Here is a 24,572-nt window from a genome sequence, read left to right as displayed (position 1 = left end):
AAGTTTATTTGAAAACATGAATTAGTCACATTTGTGTTATTTATTCCTCAGCTCTATATGCTCCATGAATTTGTGAATTTTTCTCCTATAAACCACTCACTTGATAACTATAGCTTAATAGTACCTCCTCTTTAAAAATAAATAAATATATATATGTGTGTGTGTGTGTATATATACACACACATATATATTTATTATATTTATATATATGTATATATGTCATATATACATATATATGTATATCTATATCTATATATCTATATATATATATCAGGTGTAATTGGACACAATGCCTTTATTTTATTTATTTATTTTTATGTGGTGCTGAGGATCAACCCAGGGCCTTGCACGGGCTAGGAGAGCGCACTATCACTAAGCCACAACCCAGCCCCTTAATAGCACCTCTTGGAATCAGCGGTGCGAGTTCTCTAAATGTGCTACTGCTTCTTCCCTGTACTCTCTTGAGTTTTACCCAGGCTGGGAATGACCTTGGATTGTGTGTTTTCTCATATTTCTCACTAATCCTATCCTCATCTCTTCATTGGATTCAATCTTCACTCCAGACAAATATTTCAAAAATATCGTTAATTTTATCTTCCCAAAGAAATCACCCCTGAAACCTTCATTCACTCTATTTTAGATTGCTTTTCTGTAAGTGGACACTTATAGGTTATTTCTCTTAAATATCCCAATACCCATGGTCTTGGAGTTTGCTTGGTGGTATATAAAGCCTGTCTTTTATTACTTAAAAGTGCAGTCATTGGGCTGGGGATGTGGCTCAAGCGGTAGCGCGCTCGCCTGGCATGCGTGAGGCCCTGGTTCGATACTCTGCACCACATACAAACAAAGATGTTGTGTCTGCCGAAAACTAAAAATAAATATTAAAAAATTAAAAAAAAAAAAGTGCAGTCATGGGTAACTGAAAACCTCATGTTCTGAAAAGTCTTAGTTATGGGGAAAATGGGATGGTTGGTCTATTTCAAATATAATTCTCAATCCCTGTGAGTTGAATTCAAGTTTGTAGATCATGTACTGAAAATGGAATAAATCCATAAAATGATGTGATAGTTCATCCACTGCACTGTTAACACTTACTATGTAAATGAACTTGTAGTAAACTCCTTCATTTTCCCCCCTCTTTTTTTTGTCCTCCAATTCTTTGGTCCTTTTCCCCCATCCTATAAAAATCAAGGATGGAGCTGGACAGTGGCTCAGTGGCAGAGCACTTGCCTAGCATGTGTGAGGCACTGGGTTTGATTCTCACACCACGTATCAATAAATAAAATAAAGGTTCTTTGACAACTAAAAGAAATATTTTTTAAAAAATCCAGGATGATTTCAGTGTGAAACACCCTGTTTTGCCTCCTCCCTCTCCTTTGCAGTTAAAACCCCCAAGACTTTGCTTTAACAACAGTCATTTGAGTAGTTTCTGAGGTGTGAAGGAGGGGTGTGATGGCCTTGGCGGTGGCCCCTGTGCAGGCGTGGCAGGGAGGAGCCCAGGAGTCCCTGCAAGGCTGGTGAGGGAGGAGGAGTTCCGCATACGCGTGGGTCCAGCGAGTAGGTGAAGGCCTTAACATGATTATCAGACATATCAGAGACCCTCCCTTGATCTCTGTGGCCTTGTAAATTCCTCGCCCCTCAAGGGTTCTCAAAGGTGACAGGATGTCACTTTTGTGATTACCTTATGTGAGACCATGACTTATTTCTCGCCTTTGGACCCTCTGTTGCCTTCTTGGCCTGCCTGCTTTGATGAGGTTGGGAATCCCAAGTGGCAAGGAACTATTGGTGGCCTCTGGGTGTTGGAGGCAGCCTCTAGCTGAAAGCCAGCAAAACCCTGCAGCCTTAGTCCTAGGATCACAAGGAATTAAGTCCAAGTGAGCTTGGAAGTGGAACTTTCCCCAGTGGAGCCTGGGATGAGACCACAGCCCTAAGCACACACTGACTACAGCCATGTGAGGTGCAAGCAATGAGCCCTTCAGATAAGCCATGGGACTCCTGACCCACAGAGTAACAATAGATGAGTTGTTTTGAGACACAAGGTTTATAGTAACACTGTTACACAGATATAGTTACTAATATAGACATGTATATTTTGTCACAGATTTAAAGTGAGAAATAAGAATTTAACATACTTTTTTTGCATACCAATTATACATGGGGAATTTTGCTATCTACTGGGGTGGGCACCGTATCAAAAGAGGTCTATTTTATTTTATTTTGTTCTACTTAGTTATACATGCAGTAGAGTGCATTTTGACCCATCATATAAATGGAGCATAACTTCTCATTCTTCTGGTTGTACTGGACGCAGAGTTACACAGGTCGTGTTGTCACATTCGCACATAGGGTCATAATGTCTGATTCTTTCTCCTATCCTTCCCACCCTGCAGAAGGGAGGAAGAGTCTGGCATATGTGAGTGAGTCAAGTGGGTACTTAAAGGCCTTAAAATGATTTATCACTTGCTTCTTATTCTCAAAGGTGATGGGGAAAATGGGATGATTGTCTGTTTCAAAGATAAATCCCAATCTCTATGAATATAAATCCCAATCCCCTTCCCTCCTTTCACTCCTCTCTGTCTAATGCAAAGTACCTCTATTCTCTCCCACCCCTTATTGTGAATTAGCATCCACATATCAAGAAAACATTCAGCCTTTGGTTCTTTGGATTGGTTTATTTCACTTAGCATAATGTCCTCCAGTTCCATCCATTTACCAGCAAATGCCATAGTTTCATTCTTCTTTAAGGCTGAGTAGTATTCTATTGGGCATATATACCATATTTTCTTTATCCATTCATCTGTTGAAGGGCACTTTGATTGATTCCATAGCTTAGTTTTTGGAATTGAGCTGCCATAAACATTGATGTGGCTGTGTCACTGTAGTATGCTGATTTTAAGTGCTTTGGGTATAAATTTAGGAGTGGGATAACTGGGTCAAATGGTGGTTCTGTTTCAAGTTTTCTGATGAATCTCCATACTGCTTTCCCGAGTAGTTGTACCAATTTGCAGTCCCACCAGCCATATACAAGTGTACCTTTCCCCTTGCATTCTCACCAACATTTATTGTTGCTTGTGTTCTGGATAATTGCCATTCTGACTAGAGAGAGATGAAATCTCAGTGTAGTTTTAATTTTCATTTATCTAATTTCTAGAGAGGTTGAACATTTTTTCCTACATTTGTTGATTGATTTTATTTCATCTTCTGTGAAGTGTCCTTTCCTTAGCCCATTTATTGATTGGGTTGTTTTTTTTTTTTTTTTTTCTGGTGTTGAGTTCTTATATATCCTGGAGATTAATGCTCTACCTGAGGTGCACATGGTAAAGATTTTCTCCCATTCTGTAGATTCTCTTCACATTATTGTTTCCTTTGTTATGAAGAAACTTTTTAGTTTGACTCCATCCCATTTATTGATTCTTGGTTTTACTTCCAGTGCTTTAGGAATTGTAAAGAAAGTCAGTTTGTAAGCTGACATGGTGGAGATTTGGGACTACTTTTTCTTCTGGTAGGCACAGGGTCTCTGTTAATAGTGCATAAGTCCTTGACCCACTTTGGGTTGATTTTTTTTGTGCAGGATGAGAGATAAGGGTTTAATTTCATTTTGCTTCATATGGATTTCTGGTTTTTCCAGCACCATTAATTGAAGAGGCTATCTTTTCTCCAATGTATGTTTTTGGTGCCTTTGTCTACTATAAGATAACTATATTTATATGGACTTGTCTCTGTGTCCTCTATTCTGTATCATTGGTCTACAGGTCTATTTTGGTGCCAATACTATGCCGTTTTTGTTACCATAGCTCTGTAGTATAGTTTGAGGTCTGGTATTGTGATGCCTCAATGCTTCTCTTTTCTTACTAAGGATTGTTTTGGCTATTCTGGGGCTCTTATTTTTCCAAATGAATTTCATGTTTGCTTTTTCTATTTCTATGAAGAACATCACTGGGATTTTTTTCAGTGTGTAATTTATTTGTTTAAAAAATGTTTTTAATTGACTTTTAAAAAACATCATAGATGGGCTGGGGATGTGGCTCAGGCAGTAGCGCGCTCGCCTGGCATGCGTGCGGCCCGGGTTCGATCCCCAGCACCACATACCAACAAAGATGTTGTGTCCGCCGAGAACTAAAAAATAAATATTAAAAAAAAAAAATAAAAATAAAAAACATCATAGGGATTTTAATAGGTATTCCATTAAATCTGTATAATGCTTTTGGCAATATGGCCATTTTGACAATGTTAATTCTGCCTATCCAAGAGCATGGGAGATCTTTCCATCTTCTAAGTTCTTCTTTCTTTCTTTAGTTTTCTGCAGTGTTCATTGTAGAGGTAAAAGAAGTCTATTTTATGATGGTGGGTCTATCTAGATCTGTATCCAAGATGCAACCTCAGGACCCTTGATAAAGGTCATCCATGCTTGTTTGGTAGACTATGAGAGGGTTAGGAGGATCTTTGGATTCTGATTCCAGTGTATGCCTAAAGTAACATTAGAAGGGGGAGGACGATGGAGACAAGAGGAGCTGTGGGTCTTCTGAAGCTCCTGGATTTGTGGTTTGGACCTCCACCAGGGGAGACAGTTAGTGGCACGTGTAGAAGGATCTGCTTTCTTTTTTCAGAGGGGGGTGAGGGACTGGGGGTGGAACCCAGAGGCTCTGTACTACTCAGCTACATTCCCTGCCCCCCCACCCCCTTTCAGAATATTGTTGAGATAGAGTCTTCCTAAGTTGCTGAGGCTGGCCTTGAATTTGCCTCAGCCACTGGAGTTGCTGAGAGGATTTGCTTTCTTAAGAGACTTTTGCATTCTGGAGCCGGGGTGGGCAGACAGGGCTGCTCACAATGCAGGAGTGCTGCAGGGGCAGGGCCTCAGTTGCCACCTGCAGGAAATGCAGCGACTGCTCTGGCACTTGAAGGATTAAGAGCCTTGGGAGCATTGAAGGGGAAAGATCAGTGTAGACCTTCGAGTCCTCAGAGAGGACAATGCAGTCAAGGCCAAAGAGGCACCCTGAGAGAACTCTTTGAGCAGAGAAGGGAATGCCCAGGAGTGAGAGTTGGGGGAAATTTTTTGGTGACTCTGCTTCAGACCCTGGACAGGTAGTGGTGTAAGACTGTAGACGGGGCTACCTCAGTTCCCTAGAAATAGGGCTGGAAACAAAGAGGAATGCAGCTGCTTTAGCCCAAGACAGAGAATGGACAGGGGAAACACATACGGAAGGGAAGGATGACAATATCATTCTGGCTGCTGCTTTACAACAGAATGCCCCAAATTTTGCACACTGCTGAACAGGGCTGACCACTAGGTCACACAGGATATCTTCGGATAGTCTGTGCAGAAAGACCATGCCTTAGAATAGTCCACCGAGGGAGAAGAAAGAGAATTTAATTAAGTCTGGTTCCTTTCTGCCTGTTCTTGTTGGTCAAAGTTTGCTTTGTATCTAGGTTTCTGTTGACCTCTTTAGAAGCCAGCGCCCACACCCCACAGGGAAGCCATTTATCCAAGTCTGGATAAATATCTTCTCTCTGCAGGAGAAGCCAGAATCAGGGAGTGGGATGATGGCTTGGCTGCACAGTGCGTCCAGGGGAGAGGGCCTGGCTTTCTGCAGCACATGCCATCTGGTAGGGCCATGGAGGCTGGTGGAGATGCAGGCAGGCCCCAGGTGGCTGAGGTGGGACACGAGGTAGGGGTTATGGAAACTGGTGAGGAAGAGAAACTGAGAGATAACTGAGGTGTGTCCTGCTGCTGCAGGTTTTTCCAGAAAATCCTGGTGGGGGTAGAAAGGGACATTGAAGGAAGGTAAAGCCTGTGGGAAGGAGCAGATTAAGGATAAGAGCAGCCCATGTGGGAAGATTATTAATTTGTCCTCTGTATCCTCAGGCCAGGATATTCTAGGAATATTTTGATTTCAGATAAATGTCTAAAATGAAAACCCGGTTTACGCAAAAAATTTTGAGTTTAAGTGCATGTTTTCAATAAGGGGCATTTGAGATAAGGGTAAGGAATTAATCAAGATATCAAGGCAATGAAGTGCAAGGTGTGTTTGGGGAATCTCAGTAAACACTTTAAGTGAAGACACAAAATTCCAGCCAACCTTACATTTTGAGTGAAGAATTAGAACTTTATCTGTTAGATAATAGGAGTAGTAAAATAAAATACTCCAATTAATAATATGAATATCCTCTCTAACACATTCTCTCTCTCTCTCTATATATATATCTTTTTCTCTTTCTTTCCTTCCTTCCTTCCTTCTTTCTTTCTTCTTCTTCTTTTTTTTTTTCTCTTGGTACTGCAGATCAAACCCAGGGGCATTTTACCACTGAGCTACATTCCCAACCCTTAATTTTTTTTTTTTTTTTTTGAGAAAGGGTTTGGCTACATTGCTTAAGGCTTCCCTAAATTGCTGAGAACTTGCAATTCTCCTGCTTCAGTTTCCCAACTTACTGGGATTACAGGTTTGGGATATCGTGCCTGGTTCGTGGCAATATACTCTGACCCTAGAGATTCAGGCAATGGGACATGAAGTTCAAGAAAGTGTTCTAGCTCTCAAAACTGTGATAGTTACAGGTGGACCCTCAGGACGGAGGGAGGGAGGGATAAAGCTGGGCTTCCTAAGATGAAAGCCTGAGAATGTGTCTGCGAACTTCGGAAACTGCACTCCTCCTGCCAATCAGAGTCTGGATCCCACGGGGTTAAAGTGCACCGGCAAAGAGAGAATAGCAGCCATCTCCCTCGCCCTCCCACCCTGTCTGGAGGCACATACTTCCATTGGGGTCAGTAGGCTGAAGCAAAACCAGCCATAAAAACCATCTCACTGAGTGAGGAGGCAGCTCAGGCTCCCGGCGACACACGCAGGACAGGATCTCTGGATGCCTGCAGCGGTGCATGGGTGCACAGAGCCAGCAGAGGCCGCCGCCCAGCTCCGCGCGCAACTGTGAAAGGGGCGGTCGGGCGCGAGTTGGGCGGGCCCACCTTCGCGCTACTGCGCAGGCTCCAGGGCTGCGGACGCCCCACCTCCCGCGACGCCCCGCCCCGGCGCGAGGCAGGTCGGGAAGGCCAAGATGGACGCGTCCATTTGAACGTCTCGCATGCCTGCCTGTCGTTAACAGTCTAGTACTGTCGTTGCCCGTTCTCCCTCCGGAATAGGGGAGGGAGAGGGGATGAGAAGCTGCGGCGGCCGAGGAGTCACCCCGACCGCTCTGCCGCTGCCCTCGGGCTTCCTCGGCCCCCGCGCCTCCGGGGAGGGGCCGGGGCTCGCCGCGCCTGACGCGTCCCGAGTCCTACAGGTGCGGGCCGCGCCGCCGCTAGCGGGTGGGTCGCGCGCCTTGACGTTCGCCTCCGCCCCGAGGGGCTCGCGCGGGGACCGAAGGGGTGGGACCCGGGGCGGGCCAAGGGGCTTCCCGCCCCAGGGTCGCGCTCTCCGGGGCGCGCCTGGCTTCGCCGAGCCGGGTGCGGCGTCCCGGGTGCGGCCCGGGCCTTTGGACCCGGGCTCGGAGCCGGTGTGCGGAGGCTGAGGCGCTTAGCCTGCGGCTTCCACCACCCGGGAAAGGCCAGGCGCTCTGCGCTCTACGGAGACGCGGCTCCAGGTCCCCGCTCTGGATGGGGGTGTCCTTTTTTGGCGCGGTAGTTTTTGCTCTAGTCGTCAGTGCTGACGTTTTGATTGGCACCACATCAACTTACTCCTCTTACTGTAGCTGGTTATGTTGCCTAAATTGTTGACACATTTGTAAAGTAAACTTGCTTTACTGTAAAAAATATTAAATACGTTGCCCTAATCAGAACAAAAACTTACCATACTGTAAAAAATAAGGCTAATACAATACAAATAAAAATTCTGCAGTTTTCTCTCAGGTTCTAAGAAAATACATTAGAAAACTGCACGACTAAAGTTGGATAAAGTCCCGAGCTCTTTAATGTTGGTTCTTTTGTTGAGAAGATAGGAAGGCCAGCTGAAGTTTGAAATTCTTGTAAGTTTTATAAGATGCTTTTAAGGTTCTGTCCCACATCTAGTGTTCTCAATACTGGTTTTCTAGCACGTGGAGCAAAGAACTTGTGCCATATTTCATGCCATAATTATCTCAGGCATAACATTTATAGTGAAATAACTTTGTGGCTCTAGGGGAGCTGTATAGAAATTACAGAGGCTTTGAGGTGTTTGTGCAGCAATTCAAAGTGACACCAAACAGATCTCAGGTGAGAATCTTAAGTCAAATTCGGTTAAACTTTGTTTTTCTTGAGTGCTATTTCAGTCATGCTAAGGGCTCTTTGTAGTGCTGACATCAAGTATTTCGAGTTCTGCATTTGAGGGTTGCACAGCTTAAATGTTATGCCATGAAACCCATTTCTGGATGTTGTCTCAGGGACAGAACTGGCACCGGTACTATTAAATATACAGTGTTAAGATTTTACCCACTGTCACTCCACATGGAAGTGTTTGGGAAGTAAGAGTGGCATGTTTTCACCACAACTCCTCCATGTCTTTGTAGAAATAAACTGGTTTGATTCTAAAAGCTGACCAGATGTGTTTGAATCTATACAGAAATAATGTTGATATCTGGAACCCATGTCGAACTTCTATGAAGAAAGGGCAACAATGATTGCAGCAGGAGATTTGCAAGAATTTGTTCCTTTTGGTCGAGACCACTGCAAGCACCACCCTAATGCTTTGAACCTTCAGCTTCGCCAGCTGCAGCCGGCCTCTGAGCTGTGGTCTTCTGATGGTGCTGCTGGCTTGGTGGGATCTCTTCAGGAGGTTACAATCCACGAGAAACACAAGGTGCCATAAAGATTCTCAGTGTATTTTTGAAATGTTGAGTAATATAAACTTGAAATTTAAGGCTACCCCCATGCAACTGAGAAAAGAGTAAGGTGCTACTTCCAGGGTAAATGCTAAGGTGTTGTAATTTCAGTCAATGCTAAAATAACAATGTACTAAATAATAGTGTCTTAACTGCTAGTTTTAGACATACTGTATAGCTTGTGATTTTATACTGAGAATCATTATTGTGATTATGCTTCTTTTTAAGCATTTCTGTTAATATGTGGAAACTAGATTTTGTGTTATTTGATGATTAAATGGTAGACATTAGAAATGGTCCCTGCAGTTAATCACTTACATGTTTCTTTTTTTAAAAAAATATTTGTTTTAGTTGTAGTTGGACACAAAGCTTTATTTATTTATTCATCTATCTATCTATCTATTTATTTATTTAATGTGGCGCTGAGGATCGAACCCAGTGCCTCACACATGCTAGGTGAGTGCTCTACTGCTGAGCCACAACCCCAGCCCTCATTTATATGTTTCTGAGGAGAGGGAACTGTTTTATAAGAAGATATTTATAATCCCAGCTACTCAAGAGGCTGAGGCAGGAGGATTTTGAGTTCTAGAGCACCTTGGGCAACTTAGCAAGATCCTGTCTCACTCATAAAAAAGCAGAAAATAGAGGCGATTCCCCCAGACCTGCTCTGTTGGCCTGGAGGTTCTCGCCAGGGAGCAAATCTCAATAAAGTCTTGTTCAGCAGCTTTAAAAACAAAAACAAACCCCAAAACAGATAGTACAGTAGTTCTTTAAAAAAGTTTTTTTTTTTTTATGCAGTACTGAGGTTTGAACCCAAGGGTGCTTTACAATTGAGCTACATTCCCAGCCCTTCTTGTATTTATTTTGAAATAGGGTCTTGTTAAATTGCTGAGGCTGACCTAGAACCTGTGATGCTTCTGCTTCAGTGTCCTGAGTCACTGGGATTACAGGCACCCTTTCTTTCTTCCACTTATTTATGGCTGGGACAAGGGAGGGAAGGTGAATGTTTGCAGCTGTGGAGCAGGAAGTTTGCACTGTGTGTGAACTCCCCAGTGATGCTCTGTGCACCTCACTTGCCCTCTTCACACCCTGTGTACACCTAATCTGTCTATTTAGTCTCCCAAGGATATGATTTTCTTTTTTGATCTCTAGGGAAGCTTTAGTTTTTGCTTGTTTACTTTTGGGAGAATAATACAGGGGTATAATGTAAAACATATAATATAGAGAATTCTTTTTTTTTTTTTTTTAAGAGAGAGAGAGAGAGAGAGAGAGAGAGAGAAGAGAGGAGAGAATTTTAATATTTATTTTTCAGTTTTTGACGGACACAACATTGTTGTTTGTATGTGGTACTGAGGATTGAACCCTGGTCGCACGCATGCCAGGCAGGCGCGCTACCACTTGAGCCACATCCCCAGCCCATATAGAGAATTCTTGAGTGAATTTTTGTTTCTGAAAATCCTGTAAGATATATTATACCCTGTGTACTCTATCCTCTGTTCACTAGAGCACCAAACCTCTGAGAAGTTGGGCTGTATTGAGTTTAACTCCTTAGACAAATAAATCTTGCTCCAGGCTATTGAAAAAGCAAAAAGAGTGCTTGAACATGTCTTATATGTGTTGATTTTAAAGGAAAGCTGGCAGTTAAGGAAAGGCGTCAGTGAAATTGGAGATGAAGCGGACTATGATGAGGAGCTCTATGTGGCGGGAAATATGGTGATTTGGAGCAAAGGAAGTAAAAGCCAGGCATTGGCTGTTTATAAAGCATTTACTGTTGACAGTCCTGTTCAGCAGGTGAGTTGATTTGAATTCTAACATTTGATTGAATATTTGTTACATGTGTTTTTTCAAAAAAGCTTTTGTTTCAAAATTTAACAGAAATGATAACAGTATGAAGTTCCCAGCAGCTGTGGGTACATTTTAACATGTAGTAAACATAATAGCAGGAAAATAAAAATTTCATTTTATGTATCCTCACCTTTTTGTACTCTATCCTTTGCCAGTGACAATGACTCAGTATTATTCTTCAGTACTTCAGTTTTTTATTGTCAACAAAAATCTGTTAAGGATATGAAAATATTTTTAAATGCATTATTATAATTGATTGTAACATAAGGAATAAATAAAAATTATGGCATTTATAGTAAAAGAAAAAGAAAAAGAAAACTAATTTACTACCATTGCAGTTGGCTTTTACATTTAACTCTTCTAAAAAAAAATGGTGAATAAAGGGAAGGAATTAAGCATTTGCTGTGTCTTTTCAGGAAGACATGCAGTCTATCTCTAGTTGATGGAGAATTCCAGCAAGTACATGTAGAAAAAGTGATAGAATTAAAATATCACCATTTCATAACCTCCAGTGTAATAATTGGTTCAGCTAAGATTGTAGATGGTTGCTAACACTGTTGCATGAAAGGGTCATACATGACAGTAAGGTTGTCACCCTGTGGATTCCTTGCTAAATGGAAGGGAAGAAATGTACTTCTGTTTTGGAGTTGTCTATTGATCTCCACCTCAACCACCTGATGGACTGGAGCATGGCTAACAACAGGAAGAGGGACATTGTGTGCCCTAGAGTAAGGTACGTGGTGTCATTCTCCAGGTGTTCTTCCCAACAGTATTTAACTGAATATTTAGTCCTAATTTCTAGTTTATAGACAGGTGAGGACTAGAGGATCACATTGTAAAGTAGCATGAGACGAGTGTGTTGGTACAGGTGAGGTAAGAATGTCTGAAGGTTGGTAATTTTTGAAGCTGGCTGAGGAAGATTCATTATCTTACTGTGTTTACTTGATATATATTTGAAATTTTTCTTAATAAAAATATTTAAAGAGAAAAACACCATGAAGAAACTAGCAGACAAAACCAGAATATAGAAGTGCCTGCATTCTGATCTTTTTAAGAAAGTCATTCTGTGAGAAAGAAAAATGGTGAGGACTGTTCTAAATGAAGAGACTCAAGGAACATCACTAAATGCAGTGTTTTTGAATCCTGATAAATGAGCTCTGGTTGACTCCTAGATTTTTGAAGGGAGTGGGGAAATGGGAAAACTGAGAAGGGGCTGGATGTTAGATGATATTAGAGAATTTTTTCCTCCCTTAGGAGGGATGATAATTTTGTGGTTTTATAGGAGAACATCTTTATTTTTAGGAAGTCACAAGTAGTATTTAGGGACGAAGTATCATGATGTGTTTAAGTAGTCACCGACCTCCCTCTCAATCCCATGAGTACACAAATGTACATACATAGACAAATAGGGGAAAATGTTATGGTTGTTGGGTTAGGTGAAACAGATATTGACTGTATTATTTTAACTTATTGAAAAGTTTTAGAATAAAAAATTAGGAGAAAAACTTAATCCATGTACAATTAGAATTAGAGGTTGGGCCATTGCCGGGAGGCTTTGGCTGGTATGAAGTTCCTCATTTATAAATAATGAAATCTTTGTGCTTTGACACTGCTATACCCTCCTCCTTCTATTAATTATTCTTGATGAGCATTGCGCTCTATTTATTTGGAAGTACAGACTGAATTATTCCATAATTTGAGGGCAGATGTGAAAGCATCTATCCAGGAATGTTTTAAGTCACTGATCTTTTTTAAAGGTAAATTTTCTCCCATGTAACCCACAGAGTATAAATGTGAAAAGTGAATTTCAAAAAGTTTTTTTAGCTTCATTGTTCCCATCTTAATTTCTCCAAGGAACAGTTGCTTGTTTGCTGGGTTCCAAGGTATAGTTATCTCCTTTATCTTAAGTCTCTTTTATACTAATATCACTTCTAAGTGTAATCATAAGATTTGGAATTTCAGTCCTTTTGTTCTGGAAAATGTATTGTTAGTCTTCTTGCTAGTGTGGAGAGAGATAATTTTTTATTTGGTTAAGGAATATTAGCAGGTATGTGTGACTCATTCTGTTTTTTCTTTCTTTTTTTTTTTTTTGGTGGTGCTGGGAATTGAACACAGACCTTGTGCAAGGGAGGCAAACACTCTACTAACTTAGCTGTATCCCCAGCCCTGTCCATTCTTTATTGGTCCTACTGGTGTTTAGTGTTACAGACATGGTGCTGGGTGCTGGGGCTACAAAGATGAATACAGTTTCTGCTTTTGAAAGGCTTGTAGCCTAGAAGGTGGGCTGATCAGCAAATAACTTAAGTGCTATAGCTATGGCTGTATAGTAACTGTATATCCACAGTGTGGTGAGAACACAAGGCGTTGCGATCTGAAGGAGGGATTTTCAAAGAAGATGACATTTGAGTTTGAAATTGGTGAAAGAAGGGGATTCTAGGCAAAAAGAAATCTCAGGAAAAAGAATTGCGGAAAACATAACCTAGGCTTAAGTTCAAAAGTACACATGAGGGTATAGAGAGAGGCAGGTGGGTACTGGGTAGATTTAGGCTCGTATCAAATCAAAGAATTTGGATTTTAAGCTGTATGCATAAGGGAGCCTGCAAGAGATTTTTAAATGAATTTTTTAAACCAACAAGGATTTTTAAACTAGTTTTGTAGTCTTAAGAAGAGATGAGGGGGCTGGGGTTGTGGCTCAGTAGTAGAGTGCTCGCCTAGCATTCACGAGATATTGGGTTCGATTCTTAGCACCAAATAAATGTAAAATAAAGATATTGTGTCCACCTAAAACTTAAAAATAAATAAATATTTTAAAAAAAGAAGAGATGAGTTTGGTGGCAATATACAGGATTGACTGAGAGTAGTGAGGCTGGTTAGGGTTATTATTTTGTGGTAGTTCTGTTGAAAGAGATTGGTGCCTTGAGGAAAGATAGGTGACAAAGCTGAGGGAGTTAGAAAAAGGGCTGGTGAGCTCTTAGAGATCAAGGATAAAAGAGATGTTAATATAGTTACTTTTAGAGACCAAGAAACTAGGATTGAATGGAAGTTGAAGCTATAATAGGGGCAGTGTTGATTTTGGACATTTGAGATTGAAGCGCAGTTCCAATGTGTATTTTATTTGTGAATTTTCATTTAATAAAAATGCTATTAAAAACTCCTACCATTGGGCTGGGAATGTGGCTCAGGCAGTAGCGCGCTCACCTGGCATGCGTGCGGCCCGGGTTCGATCCTCAGCACCACATACCAACAAAGATGTTGTGTCCGCCGAGAACTAAAAAATAAATATTAAAAATTCTCTCTCTCTCTCTCTCCTCTCTCACTCTCTCTTTAAAAAAAAAAAAAACAAAAAAAAAACTCCTACCATTTAAACAAAAAAGTCCAATTAAAAAATGGGCAAAAGGACTTAAATAGACATTACTCTAAAGATGTACCATTGGCTAATAAGCACATCAGAATCTGTTAAGTATCACTGGTCACTAGGCAAAAAACAAACTACAAGTGTGAGATGCCACTTTACATATATTAGGTTGGGTGTGAGCAAAAATAATAATAAAAAGTATTATTGAGACTGAACAGAAATTGGAATCCTTGTGCATTACTGTTAGGAATGTAAAAAAGCTGCTGTGGAAAATGGCTTGTGATCTTTTTTCAAAAAGTTACATGCAGGATCACCCTATGATTCAGCAGTTCCACTTCTAGGTGTCTACATGAAGAAAATAGGGACTGCAGCAGAGGCTTGCATCATTCACAGTGGCCAAAAGGCAAGCTTAACCCATGCAACCCCTGGATAGATGAATGGGTAAACAGAATGTGGCATATGCAACTGGGGGAATAGTACTCAAGTTTACAATGGTAAGAGAAACTGATGCATGCCACCACCCGGGTAAAGCTTGAAAACATTACACTCAATGAAATATACCAGACGCAAAGGGAAAATATTGGAAGGTTCACTTGTATGAGGTGCCAGTCATAGGCAGATCCATAGGCAGGGTGGAGCAGAGGCTGGGCGAGGGTGAGAAGGAGAGTATTTTGTTTAACAAGCAGTTTCTGATGTGGGTGAACAAAATTTATGGACGTGTGGTGGCGAGGTTGCGTCAGTTGTGGCTGTATTTAATGCCACTGAATTGTGTGGCTAAAATGGCAGATTTTATATTGTGTACATTTTAGCAAAGTTAAAAAACACAGACATGCCATTAAATAATTTCAGGGATTGTTGAGCATGCCAGTTAAAGTTTAATGGTTTTTCCTAGTTGATATTTTATACAGTGGTCCTTTAAGAAAGGAAGATGTGCTGGGTGTGGTGGTACACACCTTAATCCCAGCTACTCGAGTGGCTGAGGCAGCGGGATCACAAAGTTTGAGGCCAGCCTGGACGACATAGTGAGATCCTGACTCAGAATAAACAAATTAAAAAGATCTGACTCTGGTAGAGTCCCGTGGGTACAATCCCCAGTTACACCCCCCACCCCTGCAAAAAAAAAAGTCTTAGTTTTTTCTAAATATTTTTTTCTAATGTGAGTCTAGAATCAGTTGGTAAATACCTTCAGCTTTGTATAGGATACAGGCTGTAATATAGCCTGAGCCGGGATTTGAATTTTTGCTGCAAAAGGCTTCTGTCTAGTAGATGTTTTGATTTTTGTCTTCTCTTTCCATAAAATTTAATTATAAACATGTTTTATCTTTCCTTATAATACTTATCATTAGTCGTAATTTTGTGTTTTCTTATGGTATATGTTTTGAGGTGAGGAGAGAGAAAGATATTTGGTAGGTATTTTCATTATTATTTAGATGCCATTAGTTAATAGATTATTATTTAGATACACTTTTCTTAGGTAAGCATTTTGTTTTGATTTTAGGCTTTGTGGTGTGACTTCATTATATCACAGGATAAGTCTGAAAAGACCTACAGTAAGTTTCTTTTTGAAATTTTATTTCTTATGATGATTCCAAATGTTTATCTCATTTTTTTTTTCATTCAAAATGCATAGTCATGGTAATGGTTTAAGCTAAGCACTTTCATATTGTGCATAAGAATGTTTGTATCATCAGGTTGAACTCTTCAGCAGAACCCCCTCCAAAATGTTGTGTGCTTTCTTTTCAGGTAGACATGAAGTAGAGAAATGCATTTGTATATTGCAGAGCTCATGTATTAACATGCATAGCATAGAAGGGAAGGATTATATAGCTTCCTTACCATTTCAGGTAAACTTGAATGTTTTAGTTTTTTGTGTGTTTTGTTGGAGAGCAGTATTAAATTAATTGGTTTCAGAGATCTTTTATGTCTTATAATCAAGAATGCTATTTTTAGTCATAATAATTTAAGTTTTAGTAGCTTTAATGGCTTACCATTTTTCTGTTCTTTGCATAAGAAATAAGTTAATGAAGTGAATTATGAAGGTTTTTTTGGAGAAGTTTTTGTCAGTTTCGTTTTTTTTTTTTTTTTAGAGAGAGAGAGAGAGAGAGACAGAGAGAATTTTTAATATTTATTTTTTAGTTCTCGGCAGACACAACATCTTTGTTGGTATGTGGTGCTGAGGATCGAACCCGGGCCGCACGCATGCCAGGCGAGCGCGCTACCGCTTGAGCCACATCCCCAGCCCTGTCAGTTTCAATAATATTAAAAATACTATTTTGAGCCAGGCATGTTGGTGCATGCCTGTAATTGCAGCACTCGGGAGGCTGAGGCAGGAGGATCTCAAATCTGAGTCCAGCCTCAGCAACTTATCGAGCGCTAAGCAACTTAGTAAGATCCTGCCTTAAAACAAAAAATAAAATGGAGCTGGGGATGTGGCTCAATGGTCAAGTACCCCTGGGTTCAATCCCTAATACCAGAATGAAAGTTATCATTTTGCTTCTGTTAAATAAGGCAAGTGACAGACTGGTTTTTTCCAAAGCTGCTTATATTTTTAATGCCTAGTGCTGTGGTTAAAATTTTATCACATTGTCATTTTGATACTAGCCACCGGTAAGAATTTCACATTGAATTATTCCTTAGATTTGTTTTTATCCAAGAGTTGCTTGTTAGAATTACATTTTTTAAATTTTTATTTATTTATTTATTTATTTATTTTGAGAGAGAGAATTTTTTAATATTTGTTTTTTAGTTTTCAGCGGACACAACATCTTTGTTTGTGATGCTGAGGATCGAACCTGGGCCTCACGCATGCTAGGCAAGCGTGCTACCGCTTGAGCCACATCCCCAGTCCAAGAATTACATTTTTAAAAAAATTATAGCTATTGATCATATTATTTTGTAAAGTTCTTATTGAATGAAAATCCAATGTTCTGTCATGTTTCCTAAAGATATTTTTTAAAGAAAGGGTAGGTTCTCTTACTTGTGCCTTTTCCCACCATTTGCATGACAGGTTGCAAATGTTTGGCCCACAAAATATGGATTGTTGTTCGAACGAAGCAGCTCATCACATGAGGTCCCTCCAGGTCCACCCAGGTATTCATTTGACTGAGTTCACACTTGGTTTTGAGGTAAAATTGCTAACCCCAAAGTTCTCTGAAGTCAGTATTGTACATTTAACAGCTCTACTTACTCTGCACTTAATTATCTACAGCTCCACCCACCCCTGAAGTAAATTTGAATGAGCAGATATATTAATAATGAGTCTCAGTTCTTAGCTCTGCAGTTTTTTCTTTGTGTTACTGTGGGCAAATGATTAGAGCTTTCTAATCTTTAGTTTCCATGTCTACTACAGGAATACTGTCATTTACCTCTTGGATTTATGCACACTGACATAGGACCTAGTAGTGTGTATTAGGTGCCCAGTAAATGGTAGATGGTTATTCATGGTCTGCTGACTTTGTCTTTCTCTAAATGTTGTTCACTGAAGAGCAAGAACATATAGCACCTGCCATAGTGTGGGGCAAAAAGCAGACACTTGCTGAGTTTTAAGAAAATTGCTTACAGATTTTAATTTCTTTCTGTTCTGATAGAAGAAAACCTTTTCCCCCTTTATTTTAAAGTCATATTTAACAAATGTGAACTTCTGTTTACTTGATGTTGTTTTACTGCTTCTTTTTTCCCCCTAAGTACACCTATTTGTAAACAGGTGTAGAGGGCTGAGTTTCTTTCTTGGCTGCTATAGTCACACAGCCACCAAGAAAGCTCAATGAAAAGATGGCTTTAAGTCTTTCACTCTCTGGGTTCTGTAGTGACTGCTGTTGGCCCTATGTTCCCTGGGTTATAGTGATTTCCCCTCTCTGTATGTGTAGAACTATTATTAGAAGAGAGATCTCTAGGAATGAAATAGAAAAAACGGAAAAATAGTAAAGTTTGGGTTGCCTTTTGAGAGGGTAAATTTCTAGTTGCTTATGTAATCTGGAGAAGATATTCCTTTGCAAGGAAATTGCAAAATTTTTGCACAAACGTACTCTTATTGTGTTGATGATTAATTGTGTATTTGTTTATTGCTAGAGAACCATTACCTACTATGTTCAGCATGCTGCATCCCCTAGATGAAATAACTCCACTTGTTTGTAAATCTGGAAGTAAGTGTTTTTTTAAATTTTTTTACATAAAGACTCTCTTTTGACTTTAGGTGAGGGATGGAAATAAGCATGATACAAGAGTAACTTTTTCATTATAAAGGTATTTCATATTAACACAAACTTGAAGACCATGATACCAATTGTTTAGTAGCTATTTTAGTAAATATAAGGCATGTAAATCAAAGAACAGTACTGTTGTATTTATTAACCTATCTGGAGTTGACTCTGTTCCTTAATAATTAGTAAGTTAACAAATGATCCTTGCATGAACTGAAAATGTAGGGCCTTATGCCAGTACTGTGTGAATTTTAGGATTTCACTTTCCCTATTCAAAACAACAGTTTAGTGGGATTTAGAACTTTTTCTACAGGTATTTCTAGATGCTATTCTATAAGTTTTAATAATAGGTAATCATAAATAATGAAGACTGAAAATATGTTCTTTGACATTTTTAGTTTTAGGGCTTTATTCCAACAATATATTCTGAAATATCACTGGGGCTTTTATATTCTGTTTTATAGGTTGGCAAACTAGAGTGTATTGGCTAAATCTGGTCTGCAGATTGTTTTCATACTGCTTATAATATAAGAATAGTTTTTACTTTAAAAAATTTTTTCTGGTCCTGGGGATTGTACCCAGGGGCACTTTACCACTGAACTACATTCATTTCCAGCCTGTTTTATTTTTTATTTTGAGATAGCATCTTGCTGAGTTACTTAGGGCTTTGCTAAGTTTCTGAAACTGATTTTGAACTTGTGATCCTCCTGCCTTAGCCTCCCCAGTTGCTGGGATTACAGGAGTGCAACACCTTGCTGGGCTAAGTTTTTACCTTTTTGAAGACAACTGTAAAAAAGATTTTGCAGTGCAATCCGTATGTGGGCCCAAAAGCCTAAACATTTTACTCTTTGGCCTTTTATAGAAAAAGTTTGTTGATTTTTTTATATTATACTCATAACAAGTTGCAGAGAACCTAAGTAAACATGTTAGAATCTCTGACTGAATGATACATAGTCATTACTGATCCTGGTTTTGAATAATATTTAATGACCTTAGGAATGGCATGTGGGATATCATGAGTAGTAGGATTCAAAACTGAGTACAGTATGATTCTGATTTTATAAAAGGCTTGTGATGTAGGTTAGCATAGTGGTGTGCATCTGTACTCCCAGCTACTTGGGAGTCTGAGGCAAGATGATCATTTGAGCCCAGGAGCTTGGGGCCAGCTTGGACAGTGTAGCAAGACCCCATCTCTTAAAACAACAACAACAAAATCAAGAAATAAAACTCCCTAACATATTAATAGGATAGTGGTATTATTATGAATGACTTTTTATCATTTCTTTATAAAATAATTCATTTTTATAAAATAATTAAATTTTATTTTTTAATATTTTAACTGAGAGGAAAGCATTTCAACATAAGCTGTTAAATAAGGATATGGAAACCAATCCATGGTATTAGAGACGTAAAAGCTGAACTTAGTAAGAAAACACTCATTTTTCATGTATAACCTGTAAGGCAGCAACAGTAGTATACTGTTCAGTACTGATTGATTAGTTATTATAGAGGACAGGTATATACAGAAGAAAGTGTATATATATATATGTATGTACAGTAAGAAGTGACACTGTGCAAATAGTTAATTTCAGTTTAGAAATAAGTTTGTTGTTGAAGGAGTCTGGGACTCTTTATATCTAGCCAATGAATTTGATGGTGAGTCAGAAATCCTCAACATTTAGTTGTATGTATATAAGGGTGAAATTTGTAGCACTTCATCTTTGCTGTATTTTTAAAGAAGTTGATGCCCATAGTAAGCTTATTAAAATTTCAGGGCTAATTACATAGTATTTAATGGGTTTTGTGCTTTAATTGGCTTGGTTTCTCTTACTTTTAGGAATTTTAAGAAGTCAGTTCACAACTTCAGTTTTATCAAGCCCATTGTTCTACACTTGATTGCTTCTATTTTATTTTCATTTAATTTTACATTTTATTTTGTTTTAGTTGTACCAGTCCTTTATTTGTTATTTTGAGATACGATCTTGCAAAGTTTCTAGGCTGACTTCAAGCTTATGATCCGGTAGCCTCAGCTTACCCAGACAATAGCTGGTATTAATGGTGTGTACCCCTGTGCCCAGCTTAACTTTCTTTTCTATTTTATATTTAAGGTCTTTTTGGTTCATCACGGGTGCAATATGTTGTAGATCAGGCAATGAAAATTGTGTTCCTCAACATCGACCCCTCCATTGTCATGACCTATGATGCTGTTCACAATGTGCATTCTGTGTGGACTCTGCGGAGGGTCAAGCCAGAGGTAATGTTACCCTCATTAATAGGGAAGACAGATGACACTGAACGCCTTCACATGTTTGTGGCTGACACAATTGTGTCATAGATTGAGCTTTTTAGGAAAAACAGAGTTGGCTATAGCTCAGTTGGTAGAGTGCTTGCCTCACATGAACAAGGCCCTGGATTCAATCCCCAGCACCACCAAAAAAAAAAAAAAGAAGTTATGTCTTTAGTTAAACTTACATGTATCCTGCATTCTCATAAGGAAGCTTCCTTTTTATTCTAATTATTGTCTCTTTTTTGCCCCTTTGTTTTGACTTAGGAAGAGAATGTTGTTTTAAAGTTCTCTGATCAGGGAGGAACCCCACAGAACGTGGCCAGTAGCAGCTCCCTTACAGCTCATCTCAGAAGCCTCTCCAAAGGCGATTCCCCTGTGGCTTCACCTTTCCAGAATTACTCCTCCATTCACAGCCAGAGCCGCTCGACCTCATCGCCCAGTCTGCACTCCCGTTCACCTTCCATTTCCAATATGGCAGCCCTAAGGTGAACTGAGGGTCCCACAAAACAGATACCTCCTTTTCTAGTTTTGGAAGATTTTGAATTTCCCTTGACAAGTCTTGGATATTCTTAGGGGAAAATATCCACAATCCCTGTTGTGCTACCTTTACTTAGTCCCCTAAGTCTACTATGTCACTTTTCTTTGATGAGTCTTGGTTAGAAGCTGTTTATGCCATCATAAGATTATTTTGTTTCTACCATTATGTGGCAGCAGTTTAATGAATGTTAATTCTAAAAATACGGTGGTAGGTTTCTTTGGCTTTAATTTATATTAGTTCTTTTTTCTTTTGATTTTCATGTCTGTCTCTCCATCTGGTGATATAGATATATGTGTGAGTATATATATGTTTTTGCTCACATATATACATATACACATATCTATCTATTTTTGCTGGTATACATATCAGCAGTGAAGATTCTGGGACATAGTTTTGTTAGTATGCATATATATATATCTGTCTATAGAGAACATAATTTAGACCTTTTTAAAGATATAAACGATTCATTTTCTGAGGAAGAAGTTGAATTTTTAGTTGTACAGGTATTTATTATTTTAACAGGAGTTCTAAATCTTTTTAGAATATGGAAATGTTAAAAAACACTTTTCTTTTCTCATTGAGGTTATGCCATGAGTGACCATCTGTGGAGATTTGGGCAGTGTTATTAGATATGTACTACATGAGCCTGAATCACAATTGTGACGCTCTCTGTTCTCTGTTTATTTACAGCCGTGCTCACTCTCCTGCCTTAGGAGTGCACTCTTTTTCAGGGGTGCAAAGGTTCAACCTTTCAAGCCATAATCAATCTCCAAAGAGACACAGTATTTCTCATTCTCCAAATAGTAATTCTAATGGCTCCTTTCTCGCACCAGAAACAGAGCCAATTGTTCCTGAACTCTGCATTGATCATTTGTGGACAGAACCAATTCCCAGTATAAGGTTTGGAATATGTAATTTTATATTCAAACAAAAGCATTGCTTTAAGTCTTGGAAAATTCTTGGCATCAGGTCTGGGAATCTATCTTGGTGGTGGAGGGCTGGTCTAGTGTGTACAAGGTCTTGCCTTCAATTCCCAGCACCTCCAAAAGAGGTGGGGTGGGAAATAGGCATTTTTCTTAAGGCTTCCTTTTTGTATGTAAAAGTTATTAACGTAGATATTTAAGTTACGGCTGCCTAAGTTTCAGTAGTTTATATAATGTTATTGAAGTGATCATAAAAATATTATTTTGTCATTTGATATTTTTTTAACAGTAAAAATGATTTGAGGTGTTTGACATTTTAGAGAGAAATAGCTAATTTCAATAGATTAGGAAATTGGGAATTTTGTAGTATTTTCTTCAGTTTTACCCTCACTTTCATTGAGTGTAAGCTCAGTTTTTGGGAAACACAGCTCAGACCTCTGTTCTGTGTGACCTTTCTCTCCTTTTATGTTCTCTTTAATTATTCTTTTATGTATGTAAAAGTTATTAACATGTAGATATTTAAGTTAAGGCTGCCCAAGTTTCAGTAGTTTATATAATGTTATTGAAGTGATCATAAAAATTTGGCCATATGCCAATTGTGTGCTAATTAATAGGCCAATAAGTTACTATTCCTAAATAATACAAACAAAACAAACAAACAAACAAGGTTACTGTCTCTGTCCTTGAAAAAGAGACAGAGAACTGAAGGGTGGTGGTACAGGAGGGACAGATACCCAGGCTGGTAGAGTTTTGGAAAGATGGATAGGCATTTCCTGGGCAGGTGAGCTCAGAACAGAAGTTGAGAAGTGAGCAAGGCATGTTCAGGGATTCACAGCTCCTCCCACCCTGATTTGTCCAGGGGAAGGGAAAGTGCTGGGAAAGAGGAGCTTGGGATGTTAATCTTTTCCTCATGCTCTTCCTCCCTGGTCTGTTCTTAGTTGCTCTCCTTATATCAAAGAAGACATTTGGCATTTGTTTTTTAGGGATTGGCTAGCTTCACTTAGCATAATCTGCTCTAATGCCATCCATTTCCCTGCAAATTCCATGATTTTGTCATTTTTTTAGTGCTGCGTAATACTCCATTGTGTATAAATGCCACATTTTTTTTTTATCCATAACCCACTTGTATCAAATGTATGAAAGATGATATGTCATGAGCTTTGTAATGTTTTGAACAACCAATTAAAAAAAAAAGAGCTTGGGAGAAGGATTGCTTTCTCAGCTGTTCTTGTTGGTGAGAGCAGCAAGAAGCACTTTGTATGCTGTGACCCAGGGAGTGCGTAGCAGTAAACGGGGAAGCTGTGGCTCGTGAGTGGTGGTGGCTGAGGCAGGAGAGGTGCAAAGCGCTGTAAGGAGTGTGTGGAGGTGGTTCCTGCGGACCTGGCGTGGCAGTTGCAGGGCTTCTTCAGCTCTGCAGTGTGTTGAGTGATCGTGTGACGTGTGGCAGGTGGGCCTTTTCCTAAGCAGCAAGTCTTAAAGTCGTTAGATTCTCACAGGGGCCTGTGACCTCCAAACAGTTAAAACCCAGAAGAGGGCTAAGGACTGAAGTCCTAGAAACTTAGGGTTTAGGGGCGAAAAGAAATAAAGCTACTGCAGAGTGACACAGCAAGAGAGGTCAGATGGGAGCCGCAGCAGGGAACATTGTAGAACACACAGAAAGCCCACTTCAGGAGGAAAGGCACGCCAGGGTTAGGGTGCAGTGTGCCCTGAGAATGGAGCTTGAAGCTTGGAGTGCAGGTGCCTGGAGGGCAGTGAGTTCATGGGTGACCTTGCCTAGATATTTCAGTCTTGGAGGCTGGTGGGGGAAGCAGGGTAGAAAAAGTAAATGGGGGCTGAGAAAGCGAACCCAGGCATGTGGACTACTCCAGGGAGTTTGTATTTGGGGATGAGGCTACAGAGTGAGCTAGTGGGAGTCTGAAGGATTAAGGAGATTTTTGGCTTCTCTGAACTATGTTAAATAAAATTAATCTTTATGAAATTTTACCTCTAAATATCTTGGTGTTTATCCAAAAAATAAGAACATTTTCTAACCTAACTATAATACCAATTTTACATTCAACTAAATTAACAAGTCCTTTTATTTCATCTGATATTTAGTTTATCACTCTTTTTTGTGTTTTGGGAATCAGACTCAGGGTTTGAATCCCCAGTCCTTAGTCCATCTTTTTTTTTTTTTTTTTTTTTTTTGATACCAGGGACTGAACCTAGGGGCACTTAACCACTGAGCAACATCCCCAGCCCTTATTTTTTATTTTTGAAACAGGGTCTTTTAAAGTTGCTTAGGGCCTTGCTAAGTTGCTGAGGCTGGCTTTGAATTGGTGATCCTCCTGCCTCAGTCTCCTGAGTTGTTGGGATAACAGGTATATGCCATCATGCCCAGCCATCCTTTGTTGGTTTTGTTCTGTTGGTAGTATTGGGGGATTAAATTCAGGGGTGCTCTTCCCCTGATTTATATCCTTAGCCTTTTAGTTTTATTTTTAAATTTGATACAGGGCCTAAATTTGGTAAGTTGCACAGACTAGCTTCAAACTTTCTATCCTCCTGCCTCAGCCTCTTGAATGACTGGGATTTCAGGTGGTTATTAGTCCATTTTCTTTATTGCATGACTTTTATGTGAGAACCTAGGCCACTAGGACTATACTCA

At 39.6% G+C, this 24,572-nt stretch overlaps 1 protein-coding gene across 3 annotated transcripts in view; it reads left to right on the top strand.

Moving 5' to 3' along the window:
- Window positions 1-7,038: 7,038 nt before the first annotated feature.
- The window catches only part of Anapc1 (anaphase promoting complex subunit 1), an 81,954-nt gene continuing 64,420 nt past the window's right edge, over window positions 7,039-24,572 (top strand). The window contains exons 1-10 of one of the 3 annotated variants that reach the window (XM_026380053.2): window positions 7,039-7,269; window positions 8,523-8,759; window positions 10,411-10,572; window positions 15,480-15,531; window positions 15,725-15,825; window positions 16,989-17,071; window positions 18,050-18,123; window positions 20,289-20,434; window positions 20,732-20,952; window positions 21,696-21,905. In XM_026380053.2, the coding sequence (XP_026235838.1) occupies window positions 8,547-8,759; window positions 10,411-10,572; window positions 15,480-15,531; window positions 15,725-15,825; window positions 16,989-17,071; window positions 18,050-18,123; window positions 20,289-20,434; window positions 20,732-20,952; window positions 21,696-21,905 (1,262 nt within the window). In that variant the 5' untranslated portion in view covers window positions 7,039-7,269; window positions 8,523-8,546. Of the gene's footprint in view, window positions 7,295-8,522; window positions 8,760-10,410; window positions 10,573-15,479; window positions 15,532-15,724; window positions 15,826-16,988; window positions 17,072-18,049; window positions 18,124-20,288; window positions 20,435-20,731; window positions 20,953-21,695; window positions 21,906-24,572 lie in introns of those variants that run through there. The other 2 variants (XM_026380054.2, XM_026380055.2) reach the window with 2 other exon arrangements.

This window comes from Urocitellus parryii, chromosome 12 (genome assembly GCF_045843805.1).
Source record: "Urocitellus parryii isolate mUroPar1 chromosome 12, mUroPar1.hap1, whole genome shotgun sequence".
Lineage (NCBI taxonomy): Eukaryota > Metazoa > Chordata > Mammalia > Rodentia > Sciuridae > Urocitellus > Urocitellus parryii.
Note: the sequence above shows the minus strand (reverse complement) of the source record. Positions and strands in the feature narration are given on the sequence as shown.